This window comes from Bubalus bubalis, chromosome 2, assembly GCF_019923935.1.
Source record: "Bubalus bubalis isolate 160015118507 breed Murrah chromosome 2, NDDB_SH_1, whole genome shotgun sequence".
In the NCBI taxonomy this organism is placed as follows: Eukaryota; Metazoa; Chordata; class Mammalia; order Artiodactyla; family Bovidae; genus Bubalus; species Bubalus bubalis.
In genome coordinates, this window is record NC_059158.1 from 38,867,044 (window position 1) to 38,890,274 (window position 23,231).

At 44.8% G+C, this 23,231-nt stretch overlaps 1 protein-coding gene across 1 annotated transcript; it reads left to right on the forward strand.

Moving 5' to 3' along the window:
* Positions 1 to 1,181: 1,181 nt before the first annotated feature.
* SAYSD1 (SAYSVFN motif domain containing 1) lies at positions 1,182 to 7,905 on the forward strand. Its single transcript, XM_006074731.3, has 2 exons — positions 1,182 to 1,514; positions 7,320 to 7,905. The coding sequence occupies exons 1-2, from the start codon at positions 1,308 to 1,310 to the stop codon at positions 7,692 to 7,694; spliced, it is 582 nt and encodes a 193-aa protein (XP_006074793.1). The 5' UTR covers positions 1,182 to 1,307; the 3' UTR covers positions 7,695 to 7,905.
* Positions 7,906 to 23,231: the final 15,326 nt, after the last annotated feature.

A 23,231-nucleotide genomic window follows, 5' to 3' on the forward strand; every position in this document is an offset into this window, starting at 1 on the left:
AAACCCAGGTCTCCCGCATTGCAGGCAGATTGTTTATCAGCTGAGCCACCAGGGAAGCCCAAGAATACTGGAGTGGGCAGCCTATCCTTTCTCCAGGAGATCTTCCTGACCCAGGAATTGAACCAGGGTCTCCTGCATTGCAGGCGGATTCTTTACCAACTGAGCTATCATGGGAGCCCTTGACATATAGAGGGTTCTTGATAAACATTTGCTAAGAGTATGAAAGACTCCAATTCTAGTTCATCTAGTTCCTTGACTCACACTCAACAAGACCCAAAAAATATGAGTTCTCAATTATGTGAGTGTCACTTAGCTAGATGTTTCAGTCCAGTTGTCACTCGTTGTATTTGACTCTTTGTGACTCCATGGGCTGCAGCACACTAGGCCTCCCTGTCCACTGCCAGCTCCCAGAGTTTACTCAAACTCATGTCCATCGAGTCAGTGATGCCATCCAACTATCTCCTCCTCTTGTCTTCCCCTTCTCCTCCCGCCTTCAATCTTTCCCAGCATCAGGGTCTTTTCCAATGAGTCAGGTGGCCAAAGTATTGCAGTTTCAGCTTCAGCATCAGTCCTTCCAATGAACATTCAGGACTGCTTTCCTTTAGGATGAACTGGTTGGCTCTCCTTGCAGTCCAGTCCTCAAGTCTTCTCCAATACCAAAGTTCAAAAGCATCAAAGCTAGATGCTTAGAGCTTTAAAAATCTAAACCATCCCTGACCGGAACTGTGACCTTTTGGGTGAGTAGTGATTGGGCGAAGTCTGTACAACCTGCCTGCCAGTGAGCAGTGCTAGCCCTCCAAAGTGCTAAGACTGGCAAACCGCTGAAAAGGAAAAGGGCAGGCTGTATCCTGCCTTCCTTCTGACATGAAAAGTCCCACAGATCATGGGCCTTTTTCAATGCCCCGGGACCACCTTCTCAATCTCGTGCTAACCTGTGGAGATGCTCTACCTGTTAGGGAGCTGATCCCTGACATGAGAGAGCATTGCGGCGCTTAGCCTAGGGCAAAAGCTGGAAACAATGAGACAACCTTTATGTTTAGGTTCTTAACCACGTAGCTCAAGGACGTGAACACTGCTCTTACAAGTTTAGAGTGAACAATTAGCTGTGGACTGCCTACTGAACGTCACAAAGCCAGCGCACGCCCCATCCGCGCTCAGTGCCGCTAGCGCGCACGCGCAGCAGAGAGCGCCGCCACGCAGGCGCACTGCAGCCCGGAACCCCGCAAAGTCGGGACTGGTTCTCCGCGGGTGAGCGGCGGGCGCGCGCGCGCGCGCTTTTTGGGCGCGCGAAGAAGGGGGCGCGCGCCATGGAGCAGCGGCTAGCTGAGTTCCGGGCGGCCCGGAAGCGAGCCGGGCTGGTGGCTGAACCCAGTACTTCGAGCCAGAGTACACAAACCTCGGGAGAGAAGGCAGAAGCAGCTACGACTCCCAAAGCCCCCTCAAGCTGGCTAAAACGGTTCCTGGTGTGGAAACCGAGGCCACCGAGTGCCCAGGCCCAGCCCAGCCTCGCTCAGGTGAGAGGAGGGAGGCCTTACCCCTAAGGCACCTGGCTTCTGAAACGCCGACGTGGCCTCTGAGGCGACTCCGCCGAGGCTCCGCCCCGGCACCACGTGGTGGCCTGCAGGCCCCGCCCCCACGTCGTGGAATGGCCCGGCCCAGGCCACGCCCCCCGGGGCTGGAGAAGCCCGTGGACAGCGGCGGACAGTTTATGGGCTCGCAGAGAGTCAGACACGATTGAGGGACTAACACACTTTTCGCTAGCTGAGAGGGGCTGCTGGCGCCTCCCGCCGGCTCGGCGGCGGGGCCTCGCGTCTCCTGCCCCCTCCTGTTCTGCCCTGCAGAGTGACTTTGACATTTTCTTTCCAGCCAGGGACCCACGCAGCTTCGACTCCAGGCGGGAAGTTGAGGGTCTAGGGTCCCAGAAGAAATCACCTCTGCCCTTGCGTTATTCACAGCGAGTTGAGTGATCGTTGTGCCCTCGGTGGCTTTGGGAAACGTCTCCACAACCGTATGGGGCCACAGCCCTCTGCTAATGGAGGGGGAAAGGTCTAATTGGATGCTGATGAGAAGTGGCAGTAAATTAAAGCTTGATTTGATTTCGCATCTGGGCCACGTGCCCAAATAGCCTGCGCTTTAGAAATGGTGTTTGAATACAGAACTCGCAGAAGTGTGCTGACTGCCTGTGGTGGCAATGTGTTGTGTATCACTGTTGAAGTAGCGAAACCTACTCAAGTTTAACAATTAATGTTTAAGGCGAAAACAAGAGATTAGTATGATAGCTTTTACACCCTATTGTGAGTGTGTTAGTCGTTCAGTCGTGCCCGACTCCTTGCGATCCCATGGGCTGTAGCCTGTCAGTCTCCTCTGTTCATGGGATTCTCCATGCAAGAATACTGGAGTGGGTAGCCATTATCTTCTTCAGGGGATCTTCCTGACCCAGGGATCCCACACAGGTCTCCTGCCATTGCAGGCAGATTCTACTGTCTGAGCCACCAGGGAAGCCTCATTAGCTTTTGGTAATCTCTCATTCCTCTCTCTGTATCTTGGTTTTCATTCATGAGTAAAGTGGCAAGGTGACTCGAGTGTGAGATTGGAGCATGCATGTGGGAACACAGGACAAAACATCAAGGGGAAATCTGTGAGCTGGTCTTTGTACCTCCTAAGTGCAATAAGTGCCAGAAATTCCTTTTGGAAAGTAAAATGTGCCTTCAGATCAGATCAGTCGCTCAGTCGTGTCCGACTCTGCGACCCCATGAATCGCAGCACGCCAGGCCTCCCTGTCCATCACCAACTCCCGGAGTTCACTCAGACTCACGTCCATCGAGTCAGTGATGCCATCCAGCCATCTCATCCTCTGTCGTCCCCTTCTCCTCCTGCCCCCAATCCCTCCCAGCATCAGAGTCTTTTCCAATGAGTCAACTCTTACTCCTCTTAAAATTTCCTAAGTTCATGTATCATTGCACCACATCTGGTTATACGGATTTTTTTTTTTTTTTTTTTTTTTGGTAATCAAGGAGAACTTATTGTTACTTAGTTTGAATTAGATATTATTCTTCATGACACACAGGGTTCCTGCTGACTTGCAGAAAGAGTGTGCAGGGTTCAAACAATCCATTTCCTTGCATACAGTTTGTCTCAGGATGACTTTATTGTGGATTAGAACTCACAGAGCAAAATTGCTTAGGATTTTAGAATCCATTTCCTCTACCCCTTTTCTTCCCCACAGTTACAAAACATCTAGCCTACACAGTGAGTTTTTGACTTTATGTCTCATTTCCAAAGGAATATGAGATCACTAGAGGAGCTGAGCTTGGAGAAAATTTCTGTTATTAAAAGCCCCAAAACTAACTGATGGCCTGACAAAGGGATGAGAGGCAATGCTGGACCTCCTATGCTTCTTATCAGTTACTCTGTTTTTCATAAGGAACTTTGTCTAAAATTCATTTTCATTTACTCAGTTATCATTCTTGAGTTTGCTCTGGTGTGAAATTATCACTCAATTGCTCCCCACCCCCTACCCCTGCCAATTTCTGATCTATCTCTACCTAATAATTTTGGTGGCACATAGTGGTTTGTCTGAGATTTCTTTATCCTTCTATTTATAATTGCTTCTTTTTGCTGGCCATTGATACAGAGGCGTCCACCTCCTCCTTCCCTCACTCTTGAATTTAGCTTGGGGAAAAGTATTTCCCCCAAATAAAATATTTCTTTCTGCAGCAAGCTTCTACCACAGTGGGACAAAAATGCCTGTAACTTTTTTTTTTAATCCTGCCAAGCCCCCACCCCACCCCCATCTCCCTCCCCAGGCCCCCAGTGCACCATCTAGCCCCAGGGTCTATTGACCACACTCATCCTGCAACTCTTCCCTTCCAGGCCTTGGCTCAGGCTGGCCCACTGTTCAAATGCCCTCTTTCTTTGGCATGACCTAGCCAAGCACAGAGAAGGCGATGGCACCCCCTCCAGTGTTCTTGCCTGAAAATCGTATGGACGAGGAGCCTGGTAGGCTGCAGTCCGTGAGGTCGAGAAGAGTCGGACACAACTGAGCGACTTCACTTTCGCTTTTCAGTTTCATGCATTGGAGAAGGAAATGGCAACCCACTCCAGTGTTCTTGCCTGGAGAATCCCAGGGACGGGGGAGCCTGGTGGGCTGCCGTCTATGGGGTCGCACAGAGTCAGACACGACTGAAGCGACTTAGCAACAGCAGCAGCAGCAGCAGCCAGGCACAGGCTTTGCATCAGCGCTTCAGATCCAGGAGTCATCTCTTAAGTTCTTCTTTTTTCCCGCCAGCATTCATTCACTCAGTCACATGCCCACTATGTTCCAGCTACTGTCCTGAGTCCCAGGAGACAGTGCAATAAAGACAAGGCCCTGTTCTCTCAGAACTTGCTTTTGAGTTGAAAGAACAGAATGATGAATGCTACAAAAGGGAGGAAAATCCAGCGTGCTGTGATAGTGAATCGGGGGTGAGGGATGCAGAGTGTCACTTTAAATTGGGTGGGCAGGGAGGACCTCATAGAGGAAGTGACCTCACCATTTTTCTTAAGAAGGAGCCACTCTTAAGAAACCTGGGACAAGGACAAGGGCCCACATGGTGACATTTTTGCTGAGGTTTGTAGAAGAGGGAGCCAGCCAGGTGGTGTGAGGGAAAGGGCTTTCCTCTCAGAGGGAACCACAAGTGCAGAGGCTCTGAGGTGGGAAGACTTTGGTATTCCGGGAATGGAAGTCCCTTCCCTAAACGGCTCCATGTGTGCTGTGGTGCCTGTGGGGGCCACAAGCACTTTGACACACAGCTTGTACAGTAGGAGGTGCACTGCTTGGAGGCATCCCTGGAGCCCCCCTCTCCTTTGTTTGTTCCCTTTGCCAGTTTAACACCCCTACCCCTACCTCATCTCCTTCTAGCTCTCTAACCCTTCCCCTTAGCATCTCCCATGATGCCCTTAGTTAAGTAAAAAGGCCTTTGAAGGGAGATCATCCTAGGATCCTGGACCAACCTCATCTCTGCCTGTCACCAGCCATGTGACTTTAGGGGAGTTCCTTACATCTCAGTGCCTGCTGGGTTACAGGAGATCAGGCATCTCCTGTAACCCAGCAGGCACTGAGATGTAAGGTACTCAGTAAATGGTAGCCATAGCATTATTCTTATTAGTGTTCCTTTAATAATAAAATAAATTTAGTTTACTGTGACTTTCAAGTTGTGCACATTCAAGATGTGTTCTTTATCCATCAGTCCATCATTTCTCTCTGATCTCCTTGTCACCAGCCTCATCTCTGCCTACTCCTCTCTTACTGGGCCTCCTGCATGAGCTATTAACAATTTCCTTTCTTCTTCTCTTGCAGCCCATTCTCTGCCTGGCATCCAGAGTAGTCTTAAATACTAATCAGATTGTATGCGTTCCTTGCTAAGACCATCAGTGATTTCCATATTGTGCACACTGGTTGAATCTGAAAGGGACATTTATTTATTTAATAAATGTATATGGAGGGGGTGGGGAGTGTAGCTGATTATATGTCAAAGACCTTTCCAATCTAATTGGAAAGGTAATAATTGCAACACGTGCCAAGTCACTTCAGTCGTGTCTGACTTTTTGTGACCCTATGGATTGTAGCCCTCCAGGCACCTCTGTTCATGGGATTCTCCAGACAAGAATGCTGGAGTGGGTTGCCATTTTCTTCTCCAGGGGATCTTCCTGACCCAGGGTTGATGCTTAAAAAAAATAAATAAATAACAACCAAAGGTCTAACAATATAGAATTGCTAAAGCAGCATGAATCAGATGACCTATATATTTTTTGGAGATCAGATAACAGTTTTGGTCCCTTTTAAGTTGCCATGTGAAGAATACGGGATATAACTGAATAAATGAACTAAGTCTGCTCTGTACAGAAAACTTATGTGTGCAGTGCTGTTTGGCTCTGGAGACACCAAAAGATAATCAGCAACAGTAGGTGACCTCATGCAACAACTAGGGACACCTGTGATATATATTAAAAGAGAGACACTTGAATGACAAACGGTTTGGTACTCAGTGAGAAAGAGAGCCAGTTAGAACTCTGGGAGGCAGAGGGGCACCCTGCTTGATGGCCCCAGGGGTCAGGGTATACATAGTTCACCAGCTGAGTTTGCCTGGAGAGAGCAAGTTCCTGAGGAATGGAGAGGAATGTTCCCGGCCACAGATGGGCAATGTCTTTGGGTTATAAGACCAGAGGATTCATTTCTATAGCAGTATATTGTGGATCATGTTGTTCAGGAAACTTTTTACAACATTATTTTACAAACTGCAAATCATGACTCATTTGTGGCTAGTGAAAAAAATTTTAAAGGTCTTATCCTAAATTAACTAAATGTCATTTTAAAAATAGAATAGAAAACCAAAGCTTCATATGTAATCAAAGTGATGTTATGTGAAGACTTTTTTCCTGATACACACACACATATATACACACTATATATATATATTTGGGGGGGGGGTTTGCAGTACAAAATGTATTTTTTATTGTGGGTCATACCCAAAAATTTTAGAAAATACTGGACTGGAGACCAAGCTCGCAAAAGCTCCTTAAATACCTCTGTCTCCCATTACAGCCTGCACAGGGGCCTGTGTTCTGGCACTTCTGTCTTTTGAGTGAATGCAAGGCCTTGGATTCCAGCCCAAGGAGTTTAAAATTTAACTGGTAGGCATTAAAAACATGTCAAAGGTTTGTGAGCAGAAGGTTGATGGATGTTGTGGCAGATTTATTTAGCAGCTGTACATGGTTTGGTGTGGGGAGAGATGGGTTAGAAGGAGGGGAGTCCAGTTAGGAGACCCTGGGGCCGTGTAGGATGGTCACAGGATGGAAAGGTTGTGGCTCTAATTGTGTGTGTGTTTTTTGTTTTGTTTTTTTAATGTGTAGAATAGTCCTCATTTTAGAATCATGCCACTCAACAACATTTTAGCTCATCTGATCCAATCAACAAACATATATTGATTCTGTGTGGGAAGCGTGTGCTGGGCTGCCGCCTTATCAATTACAGGGAGTTACTGGAGGGGCTACATTAGCTCCTCTTAGCAGCAGACTAATCTGATGAAATGTCTGTCTCAGATGGGAATCCACCTGAACGCTGTAAGGTTTTCCTCAAGTCACATCTCACTGATGGGTTTTGATTCAGAGCAGGATGCATGAGAGCTCTTGGGAGATAGTTGTCTTAGAGAGCAGGGCAAGAAAAACAGACGCCAATGATGGGACGCCTTCCCATGCAGGGACAGCTGCCTCTCCAGATGGGATTTGATCCCCTGGCCCCACTGTCCTTCATTCTTTCTTTGGTTTGTTGTGTGTCCTAGGGAGCAGCCGGGCCCGGGGGCCTCGAGTCACAGCCACCACGGAGTCCAGCCGAAGCCCCGCCACCGCCGCGGCCGCCGCCACCGCCGCCCCTGACCCCACGGGACCGGTCTCTCCTGACCAGCGTCACCCTGTTGAAGGTGCTCCTCTGGTTGGTCCTGCTGGGACTGTTTGTGGAGCTGGAATTTGGCCTGGCCTATTTTGTCCTGTCCCTGTTCTACTGGATGTATGTGGGGATGCGAGGCCCCGAGGAGAAGATGCAGGGGGAGAAAAGTGCCTACTCGGTGTTCAACCCGGGCTGCGAGGCAATCCAGGGAAGCCTGACCGCCGAGCAGCTGGAGCGTGAGCTGCACCTGAGGCCTCTGCCGCGGAGATAGGACCAGACCGGCGGTGGCCCCCCAGGGCCCTCGCACCCCCTGGCTTTGACTGAGAACAGCTTGCGGGTCAGTCAATTGTGACCCCACAATTCCACACTTCCCCTGACCTCCTGCTACAGTTTTATCTCAGAATTTCTTTTTCATTTTGGTGAAACTCCTGGAAAGACACTCACTGTGGGTCTGATGCAATTTATAAAAATTACACACTCAAGACAGGAGACCTGTTTGTCTCTTTATTTGAGAGAGGCGATTCTTAGAACGCTAGGAGGGCTTTGGGGAGATAACTGTTGAAAATATTAAGCTGTTTGGAGTAATGGTTTGGTACATCAGAGCTATGTGTTAAAAGTAAATATTCTCTTTAAGTCTTTTTTTTTAGAATTAGTTACACTAAGTCCCCTGCATACATACATGACTTCTGTTCTAAGAGTGCATTTGTAAGTCCAATTTGTTCCAAGTCTAACACAGTTAGCCTAGGTACCCAACTAACCCAATTGACTATATAGTACTGTACTTTAATAGGTTTATAATACTTTTCACACAAATAATACATAAAAAGTAAAACATTTTTAATCTTATAGTACAGTAAGAGAAAGTACAATAAGTACAGTGAGAAAGTACTTGAAAAGTACAGTAGTGTGGCACAACAGCTGGCATACAGGGGCTGGCATCAAGTGAATGGGCAGGAAGCGTCACCGACTGGAGGTAGAGAAGTGGGAGACGGTAGAGCTGAAGGATCATCAGCAACAGGAGATGGAGGGTAAGCTGCAATGTCACTCACGCCTGATGTTGACGTCACTGGATTCAATTCCATCTATCCTCTTGAAAACACAGTCTTAGCGGTGTCTGAGTAGTAGCTCTTTTTTTTCTTGCCATAATGACCTGGTAGCACTGGATTGCATTCTGAACGGCTGCTGCAAACTTTGTGAACTAGTCTACATTCAGGTCTGGTGCCTCAAAAACTTAACAGGGCCTCTCAAAGAAAACCCCTTGACTATCTCCTGCATCATAGAGCTCTTCGGTTCTTCAGTTACTGCTTCCTCTTGTCTCTCTTTGTGCTTTCTCTGGGCCTCCAACTCCTTCAGGTCTTCATTAGTAAATCTTCATGTTGCACAGCAAGGAGTTCAGTGCAGTTGTCCTCTTGCAGATCTAGCTTGAAATAAAGAAACTATACTGCTGTGCTTATACAATACTGTACAGTGCACAGAAGCACAACCACTTGTAGGGGATGAACATGCATGACAGTATACGCCAGACACGTGAAGTGACACGAGACTGGACGTGCACACACATACTCTCATCTTTGAAAGTTCACAACTTGAAGGTTCGTATGCAGGAGACTTACTATAGTTAATTTTTAATTGACACATATTTGATTTACACTGTTGTTAGTAGTTTCAGTTGTACAGCAAAGTGATTCAGTTACATATATATGTGCATGAATGCATTCTAGGTCACTTCATTCATGTCCGACTCTGCAACTCTGTGGACTGTAACCCACCGGGCTCCTCCGTCCATAGGATTCTCCAGGCAAGAATACTGGAGTGGGTTGCCATACCCTTGTCCAGGGGATCTTCCTGACCTAGGGATTTAACCTGCATCTCTTATGTCTCCTGCATTGGCAGGCAGGTTCTTTTTATCACTAGCACCACCTGGGAAGCCTGTATATATATGTGTGTATATATATATATATATATATACATATATATATATGTATAGTGAAAGTGAAGTCGCTCAGTCGTGTCCGACTCTTTGCGACTCCATGGACTATAGCCTACCAGGATCCTCCATCCATGGGATTCTCCAGGCAAGAGTACTGGAGTGGGTTGCCATTTCCTTCTCCATATATATGTATATACATGTATATATATATAGTCTTCTTCAGATTCTTTTCCCATGTAGGTTACTATAACATATTGAGTATAGTTCTCTGCTCTGTACAGCAGGTCCTTATTTATTATCTATTTTAGGTGTAGTAGTATGTATCTGCTAATCCAAAATTCCTACTTTTCCCCTCCCCCCGAACTTTCCCCTTTTAACCATAAATTTGTTTCCTATGTCTATGAGTCTATTTCTGTTTTGTAAATAAGTTCATTTGTATTGTTTTTAAGACTCCACATATAAGCAATACCATATGATATTTGTCTCTCTCTGTTTGACTTATTTCACTTAGTATGATAATCTCTAGGTCCATCCATGTTGTTGCAAATGGCAGTATTTTTTCTTTTTTATGGCTGAGTAATATTCCATTTTATGTTTATACTACATCTTCTTTATCTGTTCATCTGTCAATGACGTTTAGGTTGCTTCCTTGTCTTGGCTATTGGAAATAGTGCTGCAGCGAACATTGGTGCCCATGTATCTTTCCAAATTATGATTTTCCCTGGACGTATGCTTAGGAGTGGGATTACAGGATCACATGGTAACTCTGTTTCTAGTTTTTTAAGGAATCTCTGTATTATTCTCTTTGGTGGCTGTACCAGTTTACATTTTCTCCAACATTGTAAGAGGGTTCCCATTGCTCTACACCCTCTCCAACATTTATTATTTGTAGACTCTTTGATGATGGCCATTCTGACTGGTGTGAGGTGATACCTCATTGTAGTTTTGATTCGCATTTCTCTAATAATGAGCAGTGTGGAACATCTTTTCATGTGTCATTTGGCCATCTGTATATCTTCTTTGGAGAAATGTCTTTTTAGATCGTCTGCCCCTTTTTTGTTTGAGTTTTTTTTTTTTTTTTTAATTGAGCTGTATGAGCTGTTTGCATATTTTGGAGGCTAATCCTCTGTGAAAAATGCTATTGGTAATTTGATAGGGATTGCACTGAATCTGTAGATTACTTTGGGTAGTAAAATCATTTTTGACAATATTGATTCTTCCAGTCCAGAAACAGGGTATCTGTCCATCTGTTTGTGTCATCTTTGATTTCTTTGATCACTTTCTTAAAGTTTTCTGAGTACAAGTCTTTCATCTCCTTCAGTTCAGTTCAGTTCAGTTCAGTCACTCAGTTGTGTTCAACTCTGCGACCTCATGAATTGCAGCATGCCAGGCCTCCCTGTCCATCACCAACTCCCGGAGTTCACTCAAACTCATGTCCTTCGAGTCGGTAATGCCAAACAGCCATCTCATCCTCTGTTGTCCCCTTCTCCGCCTGCCCCCAATCCCTCCCAGCATCAGGGTCTTTTCCAATGAGTCAACTCTTTGCATGAGGTGGCCAAAGTATTAGAGTTTCAGCTTTAGCATCAGTCCTTCCAGTGAACACCCAGGACTGATCTTTAGAATGGAGTGGTTGGATCTCCTTGCAGTCCAAGGGACTCTCAAGAGTCTTCTCCAACACCACAGTTCAAAAGCATCAATTCTTTGGTGCTCAGCTTTCTTCACAGTCCAACTCTCACATCCATACATGACCACTGGAAAAACCATAGCCTTGACTAGATGGACCTTTGTTGACAAAGTAATGTCTCTGCTTTTGAATATGCTATCTAGGTTGGTCATAACTTTCCTTCCAAGGAGTAAGCATCTTTTAATTTCATGGCTGCAATCACCATCTGCAGTGATTTTGGAGCCCAAAAAGATAAAGTCTGACACTGTTTTCCCATCTATTTGCCATGAAGTGATGGGACCAGATGCCATGATCTTAGTTTTCTGAATGTTGAGCTTTAAGCCAACCTTTTCACTCTCCACTTTCACTTTCATCAAGAGGCTTTTTAGTTCCTCTTCACTTTCTGCCATAAGGGTGGTGTCATCTGTATATCTGAGGTTATTGATATTTCTCCCAGCAATCTTGATTCCAGCTTGTGCTTCTTCCAGTCCAGCGTTTCTCATGATGTACTCTGCATATAAGTTAAATAAGCAGGGTGACAACATACAGCCTTGATGTACTCCTTTTCCTATTTGGAACCAGTCTGTTGTTCCATGTCCAGTTCTAACTGTTGCTTCCTGACCTGCATATAGGTTTCTCAAGAGGCAGGTCAGGTGGTCTGGTATTCCCATCTCTTTCAGAATTGTCTACAGTTGATTGTGATCCACACAGTCAAAGGCTTTGGCATAGTCAATAAAGCAGAAATAGATGTTTTCTGGAACTCTCTTGCTTTTTCCATGATCCAGTGGATGTTGGCAATTTGATCTCTGGTTCCTCTGCCTTTTCTAAAACCAGCTTGAACATCTGGAAGTTCATGGTTCATGTATTGCTGAAGCCTGGCTTGGAGAATTTTGAGCATTACTTTACTAGCGTGTGAGATGAGTGCAATTGTGTGATACTTTGATCATTCTGTGGCATTGCCTTTCTTTGGGATTGGAATGAAAACTGACCCTTTCCAGTCCTGTGGCCACTGCTGAGTTTTCCAAATTTGCTGGCATATTGAGTTCAGCACTTTCACAGCATCATCTTTCAGGATTTGAAATAGCTCAACTGGAATTCCATCACCTCCACTAGCTTTTCCATTCATCTCCTTAGGTAGGTGTATTCTGAGGTATTTTGTTCTCTTTGATGTGATGATAAGTAGGATTGTTGCCTTCATTTCTCTTTCTGATCTTTCACTGTCAGAGGATAGGAATGCAGGAGCTTTCTGTGTATAATTTTTATATCCTGTATCTTTACCAGATTCATTGATGAGCATGAGTAGTTTTCTGGTAGCATCTTTAGGATTTTCTATGTAGAGTATCATGTCATCTGCACACAGTATTATTTCCTTTTCGATTTGGATTCCTTTTATCTCTTTTCTTCTCTGTTTGCCCTCTCTTCCTGCTCTGTTGGTTGCTTGGCCTGAGATGTTTCAGCACTGGAGTCTACAGGCTTTTGGTTGGGGCCAAGTCTTGGTGCCAAAATGGTGGCCTCCAGGAGAGCTCATGCCGATGAATATTCCCTGGTACCTCCACCACCAGAGTCCCTGTACCCACAGTAAGCCACGGCTGCCCCATCCTCACACCTCCTCAGGAGACCCTCCAAGACCAACAGGTGGCTCTGGCCCAGGCTCCTATGACGTCACTGCCTTCACCCCGGGCTCTAGCACGAGATGCTGTGTGCCCTCTCCAAGAGCGGAGTCCCTGTCTCACCCAGTCCTCAGACTCCTACAACAAGCCCCACTGGCCTTCAAAGCCAGATGGTCTTGGGGCTCCTCCTCATGGTTCTTGACGTTGAGACTGGGGAGCCTGGCTTGGGACTCAGAGCTTTCACTCCTGTGGGAGCACTTCTGTGATATAATTATTCTTCAGTTTGCAGGTTGCCCACTTGGGGGGTGTGGGATTTGATTATATTGTAAATGCACCCCTTCTACCATCGCATGGTTTCTTCCTTGTGTCTTTGGATGTAGAAAATCTTTTTGTTTTTTTGGTAGATTCCAGTCTTCCTTTTTTTTTGTGGGGGGAGGGGGGGCGGCATGCACTTCCCTGATAGCTCAGTTGATAAAGAATCCGCCTGCAATGCAGGAGACCTCAGTTTGATTCCTGGATTGGGAAGATCCCCTGGAGAAGGGATAGGCTACCCACTCCAGTATTCTTGGGCTTCCTTGGTGGCTCAGCTGGTAAAGAATCTGCCTTTAATGTGGGAGACCTGGGTTTGATCCCTGGGTTGGGAAGATCCCCTGCAGAAGGGAAAGGGTACCCACTCCAGTGCTCTGGCCTGGAGAATTCCATGGACCATATAGTCCATGGGGTCGCAAAGAGTCAGACACAACTGAACGACTTTCACTTTCAGTCTTTTATTGATAATTGTTCAGCAATTGTGAGTTTGGTGTACTTGTGAGAGGAGGTGAGTTCAAGGCCTTCCTACTCTGCCATTGTGTCTCTAAGTCCTTTCATATCATTTTTATAGCATTTTTTCCTCTGGAAAGTTGAAGTTGGAAGTTTTGGGATTTTTCTTGTTTTGGGTTTCCCCGCCCCTCCCCTTTCTGCTGTCTATCTTGCCTTTTTGGTTATTAATGCCGTTGAAACATCTGTTTCTCAGAAACAGACTCCCATTTGCCCATCACTATTTTTTATACCCATTCCAGTCCATTTCAGTTCGCTGATTCCTAGAATGTCGACATTCACTCTTGCCATCTCTTGTTTGACCACTTCCAATTTGCCTTGATTCATGGACCTGACATTCCAGGTTCCTATGCAATTTTGCTCTTTACAGCATTGGACCTTGCTTCTATCACCAGTCACATCCACAGCTGGGTATTCTTTTTGCTTTGGCTCCATCCCTTCATTCTTTCTGGAGTTATTTCTCCACTGATCTCCAGTAGCATATCGGGTACCTACTGACCTGGGGAGTTTCTCTTTCAGTATCCTATCATTTTGCCTTTTCATGCTGTTCATGGGGTTCTCAAGGCAAGAATACTGAAGTTCACGACCCAGATAATCACGATGGTGTGATCACTGACCTAGAGCCAGACATCCTGGAATGTGAAGTCAAGTGGGCCTTAGAAAGCATCACTATGAACAAAGCTAGTGGAGGTGATAGAATTCCAGTTGAGCTATTCCAAATCCTGAAAGATGATGCTGTGAAAGTGTTGCACTCAATATGCCAGCACATTTGGAAAACTCAGCAGTGGCCACAGGACTGGAAAAGGTCATTTTTCATTCCAATCCCAAAGAAAGGCAATGCCAAAGAATGCCCAAACTACCACACAATTGCACTCATCTCACATGCTAGTAAAGTAATGTTCAAAATTCTCCAAGCCAGGCTTCAGCAATATGTGAACTGTGAACTTCCTGATGTTCAAGCTGGTTTTAGAAAAGGCAGAGGAACCAGAGATCAAATTGCCAACATCCACTGGATCATGGAAAAAGCAAGAGAGTTCCAGAAAAACATCTATTTCTGCTTGATTGACTATGCCAAAGCCTTTGACTGTGTGGATCACAATAACTGTGGAAAATTCTGAAAGAGATGGGAATACCAGACCACCTGATCTGCCTCTTGAGAAATTTGTATACAGGTCAGGAAGCAACAGTTAGAACTGGACATGGAACAACACACTGGTTCCAAATAGGAAAAGGAGTACGTCAAGGCTGTATATTGTCACCCTGTTTATTTAACCTATATGCAGAGTACATCATGAGAAACGCTGGGCTGGAAGAAGCACAAGCTGGAATCAAGATTGCTGGGAGAAATATCAATCACCTCAGATATGCAGATGACACCACCCTTATGGCAGAAAGTGAAGAGGAACTAAAAAGCCTCTTGATGAAGGTGAAAGTGGAGAGTGAAAAAGTTGGCTTAAAGCTCAACATTCAGAAAACGAAGATCATGACATCCGGTCCCATCACTTCATGGGAAATAGATGGGGAAACAGTGAAAACCATGTCAGACTATATTTTTCTGGGCTCCAAAATCACTGCAAATGGTGACTGCAGCCATGAAATTAAAAGACGCTTACTCCTTGGAAGGAAAATTATGACCAACCTAGATAACATATTGAAAAGCAGAGACATTACTTTGGCAACAAAGGTCCGTCTAGTCAAGGCTATGGTTTTTCCTGTGGTCATGTATGGATGTGAGAGTTGAACTGTGAAGAAGGCTGAGTGCTGAAGAATTGATGCTTTTGAACTGTGGTGTTGGAGAAGATTCTTGAGAGTCCCTTGGACTGCAAGGAGATCCAACCAGTCCATTCTGAAGGAGATCAGCCCTGGGATTTTTTTGGAAGGAATGATGCTAAAGCTGAAACTCCAGTACTTTGGCCACCTCATTGGAAGAGTTGACTCATTGGAAAAGACTCATTGGAAAAGACTCTGATGCTGGGAGGGATTGGGGACAGGAGGAGAAGGGGACGACAGAGGATGAGATGGCTGGATGGCATCACTGACTCGATGGACGTGAGTCTGAGTGAACTCTAGGAGTTGGTGATGGACAGGGAGGCCTGGCGTGCTGCGGTTCATGGGGTTGCAAAGAGTCGGACACCACTGAGCAACTGATCTGATCTAATTTTTTATACTCCTCAGTTATTCTACCTCCACTCAGTAAGGGAAGATTAGAGAAGACGACGTTCTAAGTGACAGGTGTGGGGAGAGACTTCACAAAATCAAAAATACTGGTAGATTTGATAAATGGCTATTAATGATGAATCCAGCAAGAAACAATTTTTGAGCACGTACAAAGGGAAGCTCTGGAAGTGGAACTCCTGACTTACTGGCTGCTTGGGTTGTTTCTTATATTCTAAAGACTCGAGAGTGACTGATGACTTTGGCTGTGGGCCTCTGGTGGGAAATTATGTAAATCGTAGTAATCAGCCATACTCTGTGTTCTGGCCTTTTCCAGGGTGAACCTACAGCCGGGGCTCATTAAAATCGGGCGAAGCAAACCATTGAATTTTTTTTTTTTTTAACACAAATCATACTGATTAGTAAGAGGACTCAAGCTTGAAAGCAATAGTTTTTCCCAAACTTCAGATTTTAAGAAATTAATGTCTCCTTGGTAGGTTTTCAGAATTTGGTTATTCTTATATTGGGAAAGTAACTTTAATATCCAGATGTTACTAAATAATGGAGGTCTATTTTCTTTGTGGGATCTTAGTGCCCCAACCAGGGGTCAAACCCACACCCTCTGCATTGGAAGGATAATTAAACACTCGACTGCCAGGAAAGTCCTGTAGGTCTGTTTTCTTTTTTTAATTCTTGCCTGATTTACTTATAGCAAAATCCTAATTTAAATTCAACTTTTGTTCATTGAATGCCAACACTCTACTAGGTACCTGCGATAGAATAATGAAAAAAGCAGGCATTTTCCCAGTTCTTGGAGCATTCAGTCTAACTGGAAATGGGGTGGTAGTCAAAATAAAACAAGCAAGGCCAGTAATCGAGTGAGATAAGTTTTAGTTGTAGAAATATGGAGCAGATATTCTCATGAATCACACTTAGTAGACAATTAACCCCATGTGTTATATTCAGTAGGTCCTTTTTGATTATCTATTTGATATATATTTGGCTTCCCAGGTGGCTCAGTGATAAGGAATCTGCCTGCCAATGCAGGAGACCTGAGTTCGATCCCAGATTGGGAAATGGCAACCCACTTGCCTGGGAAATCCCATGGACAGTGGAGCCTGGTGGGCTAGTCTGTGGGACTGCAAAGTTGGACACGACTTAGCAACTAAACAACAACAAACCCCATGTGTTATATTTAGTAGGTCCTTTTTGATTATCTATTTGATACATATTAGTGTGTATATTTAGCCCTCCTTGAATATTTACTTGCATTGCTCCTCTCCAGCCCCTTCCTAATTGGGAATTTGTCCTTCAGAGTTATCCCTTGAGCAGAAGGTTCCCTTAGCTCATCAAGAATTCTTGAGACTTCCCTGGTGGTCCAGTGGTTAAGACTTTGCCTTCCAATGCAGGGGGTGCAGGTTCGATCCCTAGTCAGGAAGCTAAGATCCCTCATACCTTGTGACCAAAAATCCAAAACAAGACAGAAACAATATTGTAACAAATTCAATAAAGACTTTAAAAATGAGCCACATCCAAAAAAAAAATCTTAAAAAAATTTTTTTTAAAGTCTTTTATTCTGTGACTCTTGTCTGAACTGGACCTGTAGAACGTATGGGAAGCAGATGAATTCCTATTAAACATGCAAGTTTCTATTAAGATACATGATTTTGTCTTCTGATTTATTTTCTCAAGGCTTTCTTCATCTTGATATTTTACTTGGGCTTTTCTACTTCATAACACCCAAATACCAAAAAGAAATATCTTTCCCTGATCAAAGGTTTGCTGCAAAGCCCAGGGCAATAAGTATTATTCTAGGAAAGAATTAATTTGTATTTTTTAAAATGTATAGTTCAGACTTTCACCTAAAACAAAATTCCTGTAACTCTGAATTAAGAATGTTTGGTCCAATTAGTAATCCTAGCAAAGCAGAGAGTTCCCTGAAACACAGCACAGAAGAGACTCAATTTAAGAGCCGACTTCACTAGCATCCTTTGAAAATGTAGCCATTTATAATGAGGTGGGTCCTGGATTGCCTTAAACCCACCTTTCATGGGATTTTCTGTGAGTGATTTGTCAACTCTCCTTGTTCATCTCTTCCCAAAGATTGCATGTAACAGGCAGCATTGACTTCTAGGAAAGGTAGACCAATTAAATGCCTGGCAGGGACAAGATGAAAGGATGGGGGTATGTATTTGCTGTTCTTATCAGCCCATTAAGCTTCAGTTTCAGTCTTTGATTTCCTGCATTTAGAAAGGCCTGTTGATCTCAGAATTTCCACTTAGGGCCTGACCATTATTAGCCCAGCAAGCAGCTTCCATTAAAGGCTGCTTCTGCCATCAGGGAACTTGAAATCCCAGAGATGTGTTCAGTCCCTGTAATAGCTGTGTGCACGGAAGAGGTCCTCTCCATCCAAGTCTTATGAGTTATGTGAATAAAAGAATGCTTTTATTCACATTATCCCATCCCACCTATTCACAGGGATTGCTACATGAACCTCTAACTTGTAGGGCTGGAAGAACCCCCAAAATGGCCTCAAATGCATCCCCTACCCCTGCCTTCCCTGATAGCTCAGTTGGTAAAGAATCCATCTGCAATGCAGGAGACTCTGGTCCGATTCCTGGGTCAGGAAGGTCCCCTGGAGAAGGGATAGGCCACCCATTCCAGTATTCTGGCCTGGAGAATTCTATGGACTTATGGGGTTGCAAAGAGTCAGACACGACTGAGCGACTTTCACCCCTGCCTTGGTCAGGGCTGCGTTTTATTCCTGACTAAACATTTTCTTTCCTGCTGCTGCTGCTGCTGCTAAGAACACTGGAGTGGGTTGCCATTTCCTTCTCCAATGCGTGAAAGTGAAGTCACTCAGTCGTGTCCGACTCCGAGCGACCCCATGGACTGCAGCCTACCAGGCTCCTCCGTCCATGGGATTTTCCAGAAGACGACGAATCCAGGTACAAGTTCAGGCACTAGTTAGGAAGTTCTTTCCTGAAAGAGCTTGAGCAGCCCCCGGTTATTTCTTCTTCTTCTAATCTCAGTGGGCACAGAGCACCCTCCGAATTGGTAAGCCATTACTTAGTCCTCTTAGTCATCTCTTGTCTTTGGGCTGAATCATCAGATTGTACCTCTGGATAACCATTTTCGAGCTATCCCTGACCCATTCTGCAGGTGCAGGATCTGGATGACGTGAATGTCCCAGTTGGTGGGTGCAGTGACATTTCTCAGAATCTCTGGCATTTTACCAGTGATGATTTAGGCATGTATATCTTGTGCTATTAGGATCGTGCGTCGAGTCCAGAAAGTTTTTCACATTTGCCTTGTGACTGACCTATGCGTTAAGATTAAACTCACAAACTCTGTGCCAAAAAAAAGAAAAAAACCTAGGAAGAGTTACACAGTTGGCAGAATCAGTTAGGCAGAAAGTAAAATTTTAACTATGTGTTTTTATTTCCTGCCACTCACACTGTTGACCTATTTGCCAGCAAATATTTGCAGCTGCTCTGAGCGTGGTGCTGCTGGGGACACGTAAATGAGCCTCTCCAGTCTGTGTCCACCGTGAGGGACAGGAGGCAGGGTGGGGCCGGGGTGCCATGGAGCATCTTGCCACTAGGGGGTAGCATAGAGCTGCAGCTCTTAAGTCGTGGGTCCCTTAGCCTCACACTTAATTTATGTAATACAGAAAACCCACTGGAATGTTGTCTGAACCACTTGTACTACTTTTTCAGACTTTCTCTTCACTTTAAGATTCACAGAGGAAAGAACTCATCAGAGGTCCTGGGAAAGGCCTACCAGAAAGAAACCTACCAGAGTGATTTATACACAGACTTTAAAATAAAACCCTCTCTCTACTTCGCAGGCAGTATTGCAATTGAAGGGGTCAGCACCGTGCTTGTCCATGTCTGAGCTTTGTTGGGGGGAAAAAAGACAAAGAACTCACCCAGCTGGCAGAAAAACTTGATCCCTAAGCCAAAGGAAGTCAAATTTGAACTGTCTGCTTTGGTTTTTGTCACACATACTTTTATTTCACCACACTGGAGCATTGTGAGTTGGTGGAGAGAAGCCTTTGAACCCAAATTTATCAATGACATCTGCAGTCCTCACCCTTGGAGATGTGTCTTTTGTTTGGTAGATGGGTTTATCTTACCAGGCCCTAAGTGATCTGGCCCCTGCCTACCTTTCCCAGTTATAGTTACCTCTTTAATATTCATTCTACACAAAAGTTTGGAATACTAAAAAATAAAAAGCCAGACAGTAAATAGTCTTGACTACTCAACTTCGCCATTGTGGAGCAAAAGCAGCCATAGAATGAATGTGAACAAATGAGTGTGTCAATAAAACTTTATTTATAAAACCAGTGGTGGGCCATAGTTTGCCAGCTCCTGCTCTCTTAACACACTAAATAGACTTAGGCTTTAGGCTGTTTGCTTAGAACTCACTTCCCCAGATGATCCTAGGACTTGTTCCCTTACTCCGTTCAGGTCTCTCAGATGTCATGTCATCAGAAAGGCTTTCTCTGACTACCCAATCTAAAATAGAGCTCTGGGGCTTCCCTGGTGGTCCACTGGTTAAGAGTCTGCCGCCAATGCAGGGGTCATGGGTTCCATCCTTGGTTTGGGAAGATCCCACCTGCCACAGGGCAACTGACTAGTCACCCCAACTACTGAAGACCACATGCTTCACAACAAGAGAAGCCATCACAGTGAGAAGCCTGCACTCACCACAACTTACACAGCAACAAAGACCTAACACAACCAAAAATGAATGAATGCTTGAATGAATTAATTAAAAAAAAAATAGAACTCTGCTCCCATGTCTCCATTTCCCCCCGTCCTCTTTCCTGTGATAAATACTTCATGGAGTTGCTTTACTAATAATATTGATCACATTTCGGTATACCCTAGAGAAAAGCATGTGTGTTTATAGCCAGAAAATGTATTTTTTTCAGAGTATCTTTTACATGTGTTGCAGTCCATTTACAGTGAACCATCTCTGTGTACAGAAATAGCTTTGCTATGCAGAGTTTGTTTTCATTGCATTCCTCTAATGACTTTTCCCCTGAGATTTAGGCTGAGTTTGGCAGTGCCAAACATATCATGTGGTGACCTGGCACAGGGCAATGTGAAAGAATTGCTTTTTATAGATCCTCATTCATGTTTTTGGCTCTTCCTATAGATTATAAGTTCTGCCCCATATGTAATTTTCCAGAACTATTTATGGAAAGAGGAGAATTTCCTAGAAAATTTGCATGTTTCCCAGAAGCAGAGGAAGCTACAAGGCTGGTCCATACAAAGTGAACAGGGAAACTGGGAGGTGATCAGAGAGGAAATTCATGTCAGAAGCTGATAACTTTGGAGGATACAGCCCCAGGGAGGAGAGAGCTGTCAGATCCTAGAGTCCACTCTGGGGGTCCGTGATCTTCCTGCTGAAGCCTTAGGAAGTCTATATTAGTGCACCACTTTGAGTGCAGCTGAGCAAAGTCCCTCCATGTGCGTGGCTGATGCAGAATGCGTGTGCCACACTTCATGGAGATGACACCAATGCTGGAAACCGGGTGACTTGACATATTCTCAAGGGATCTACACCACGAGTGCAAAGCATCTCAAGAGCTGTTTCGTTTCTAATGTAAAGAGTGACACCAGGATTAATCCAGTGAAGGGATCTGAAAGGCAAGGGACCCATCCTGCTAGAAGAGAGGCTGTATCTGAAAAGCAGGGAGAGTTCAAGGCAGGAGAATGTGAGAGAACTGTGGTTGCAGGTGATGCTAAGACTCCACGGACATGGCATCTTTTCTGAGCTTGTGGTCCCACCATACTTTGATTGGCAGCCTTCATGATCTTTACTAGTTTCTAAAAGAAGGTGTTTTTGTAAATGTCTTATGTAAAGTATGGTGTGGTGGATGTTTTTCTTGATTGCTAAGAAATTATGCTCAAGAACTATACTGCGTTCTGAAGGCGACATGACTCTATGATATGAAAGCACACACGATGCCTTTTCATCTGTACTGGTAACTGTATCTTTCCCAAGGATGCTATTGGAAAGACATTGATTTAGTATAACCAGAGTGAGATATCCTTACTTGGGTATATGTTCTCTACTCTCCGCTTACCGTACCAGGGTTCAAACGATGAGAGACCTTGAATGTAGTTTCATTGTATGTTGTTTAGTTGCTCGGTCAAGTCTGACTCTTTGCGACCCCAGGGACTACAGCCTGCCAGGCTCCTCTGTCTATGGGATTTCCTGGGCAAGAACACTGGAGTGGGTTGCCATTTCCTCCTCCAGGGCATCTTCCTGACCCAGGAATCGAACCTGCTTCTCCTGTAAGTCTCTTACATTGCAGGCAGAATCTTTACCGCTGAGCCATTGGGGAAGCCAGTTTCATTGTAAGTTCAGTTCAGTTCAGTCGCTCAGTCGTGTCCGACTCTCTGCTACCCCATGAATCACAGCACGCCAGGCCTCCCTGTCCATCACCAACTCCCAGAGTTCACTCAAACTCATGTCCATCGAGTCGGCGATGCCATCCAGCCATCTCATCCTCTGTCATCCCCTTCTTCTCCTGCCCCCAATCCCTCCCAGCATCAGGGTCTTTTCCAATGAGTCAACTCTTCACATGAGGTGGCCAAAGTATTGGAGTTTCAGCTTTAGCATCAGTCCTTCTGATGAACACCCAGGACTGATCTCCTTTAGAATGGACTGGTTGGATCTCCTTGCAGTCCAAGGGACTCCCAAGAGTTCATCTTCATTGTAAAATGGTATCTAATTAGCAGGTACCCGGGGTGGGGGTGGGGTTCAATAAAAATAGTAAATTCAGTCTCCTAGGAATTCTGAAGGTTCTGAAATTTCTGGGGGACAAAATACATGGCAATAAAACACTAGTCTTTTTAAGCCATAAATGTACACAGATGGTTATAGATTGTTTAAGAATGGACCTAAAAGGCAGGATAACCATGGCCTTTTCTTTGTAGCTATTAAACTTGCATTCCCAAGTCTTGAACTATATTTCTAACTGCACCTTAGGTCTTTGGAACCGAAACGCTTCTGTAAACATTTAAGTCCTTGCTCTTTCATCCTAGAGATAGTGAAAGTTTAAAAAAAAAGAAAGAAAGAAAGAAAGAAAAAACTCCTTGCAATCTCTCCAGGTGTTACCAGCCTGCTTCAGCCCCAGAGAGCTCCCATCCTTTGGCATGGGACTGCTCAATGTTTATAATTCTCAGCTATTGATTTTATTCTTGGAGGTTGTAACACCGATAAATTCTGAGGTCTATTATAGGTCCTACATGAGGAAGAGCCACAGTAATTCATTCTCACACTGGAGCCCTGGATCAGTAGGGGGAAATTTTTTTTTTTTTTATTGCATTTGCTCTAGGCTGTGGGTCTTTTTCTAAAATCATTATGTTAGTTAAAATGAGCCTTTGTACCAAAGAAAATAATCTATCACAGCTTGGGATTAGAGAACTCTCCAGGGGAAGAGCTCAGATTTATGGAAAAAGGAGTTAATAACATTGACTAGACGGCCCCCAACTTGGCCCACTGGAGCTCACCACTGTAATCCTTATTCTTTTTTGTACCTCTGCAATTTCCTCTCCTCTTTACTACGGCTCTTCTTCACATTTAAGCAGCCTGCTGGTTTTCGTTATTCACTTT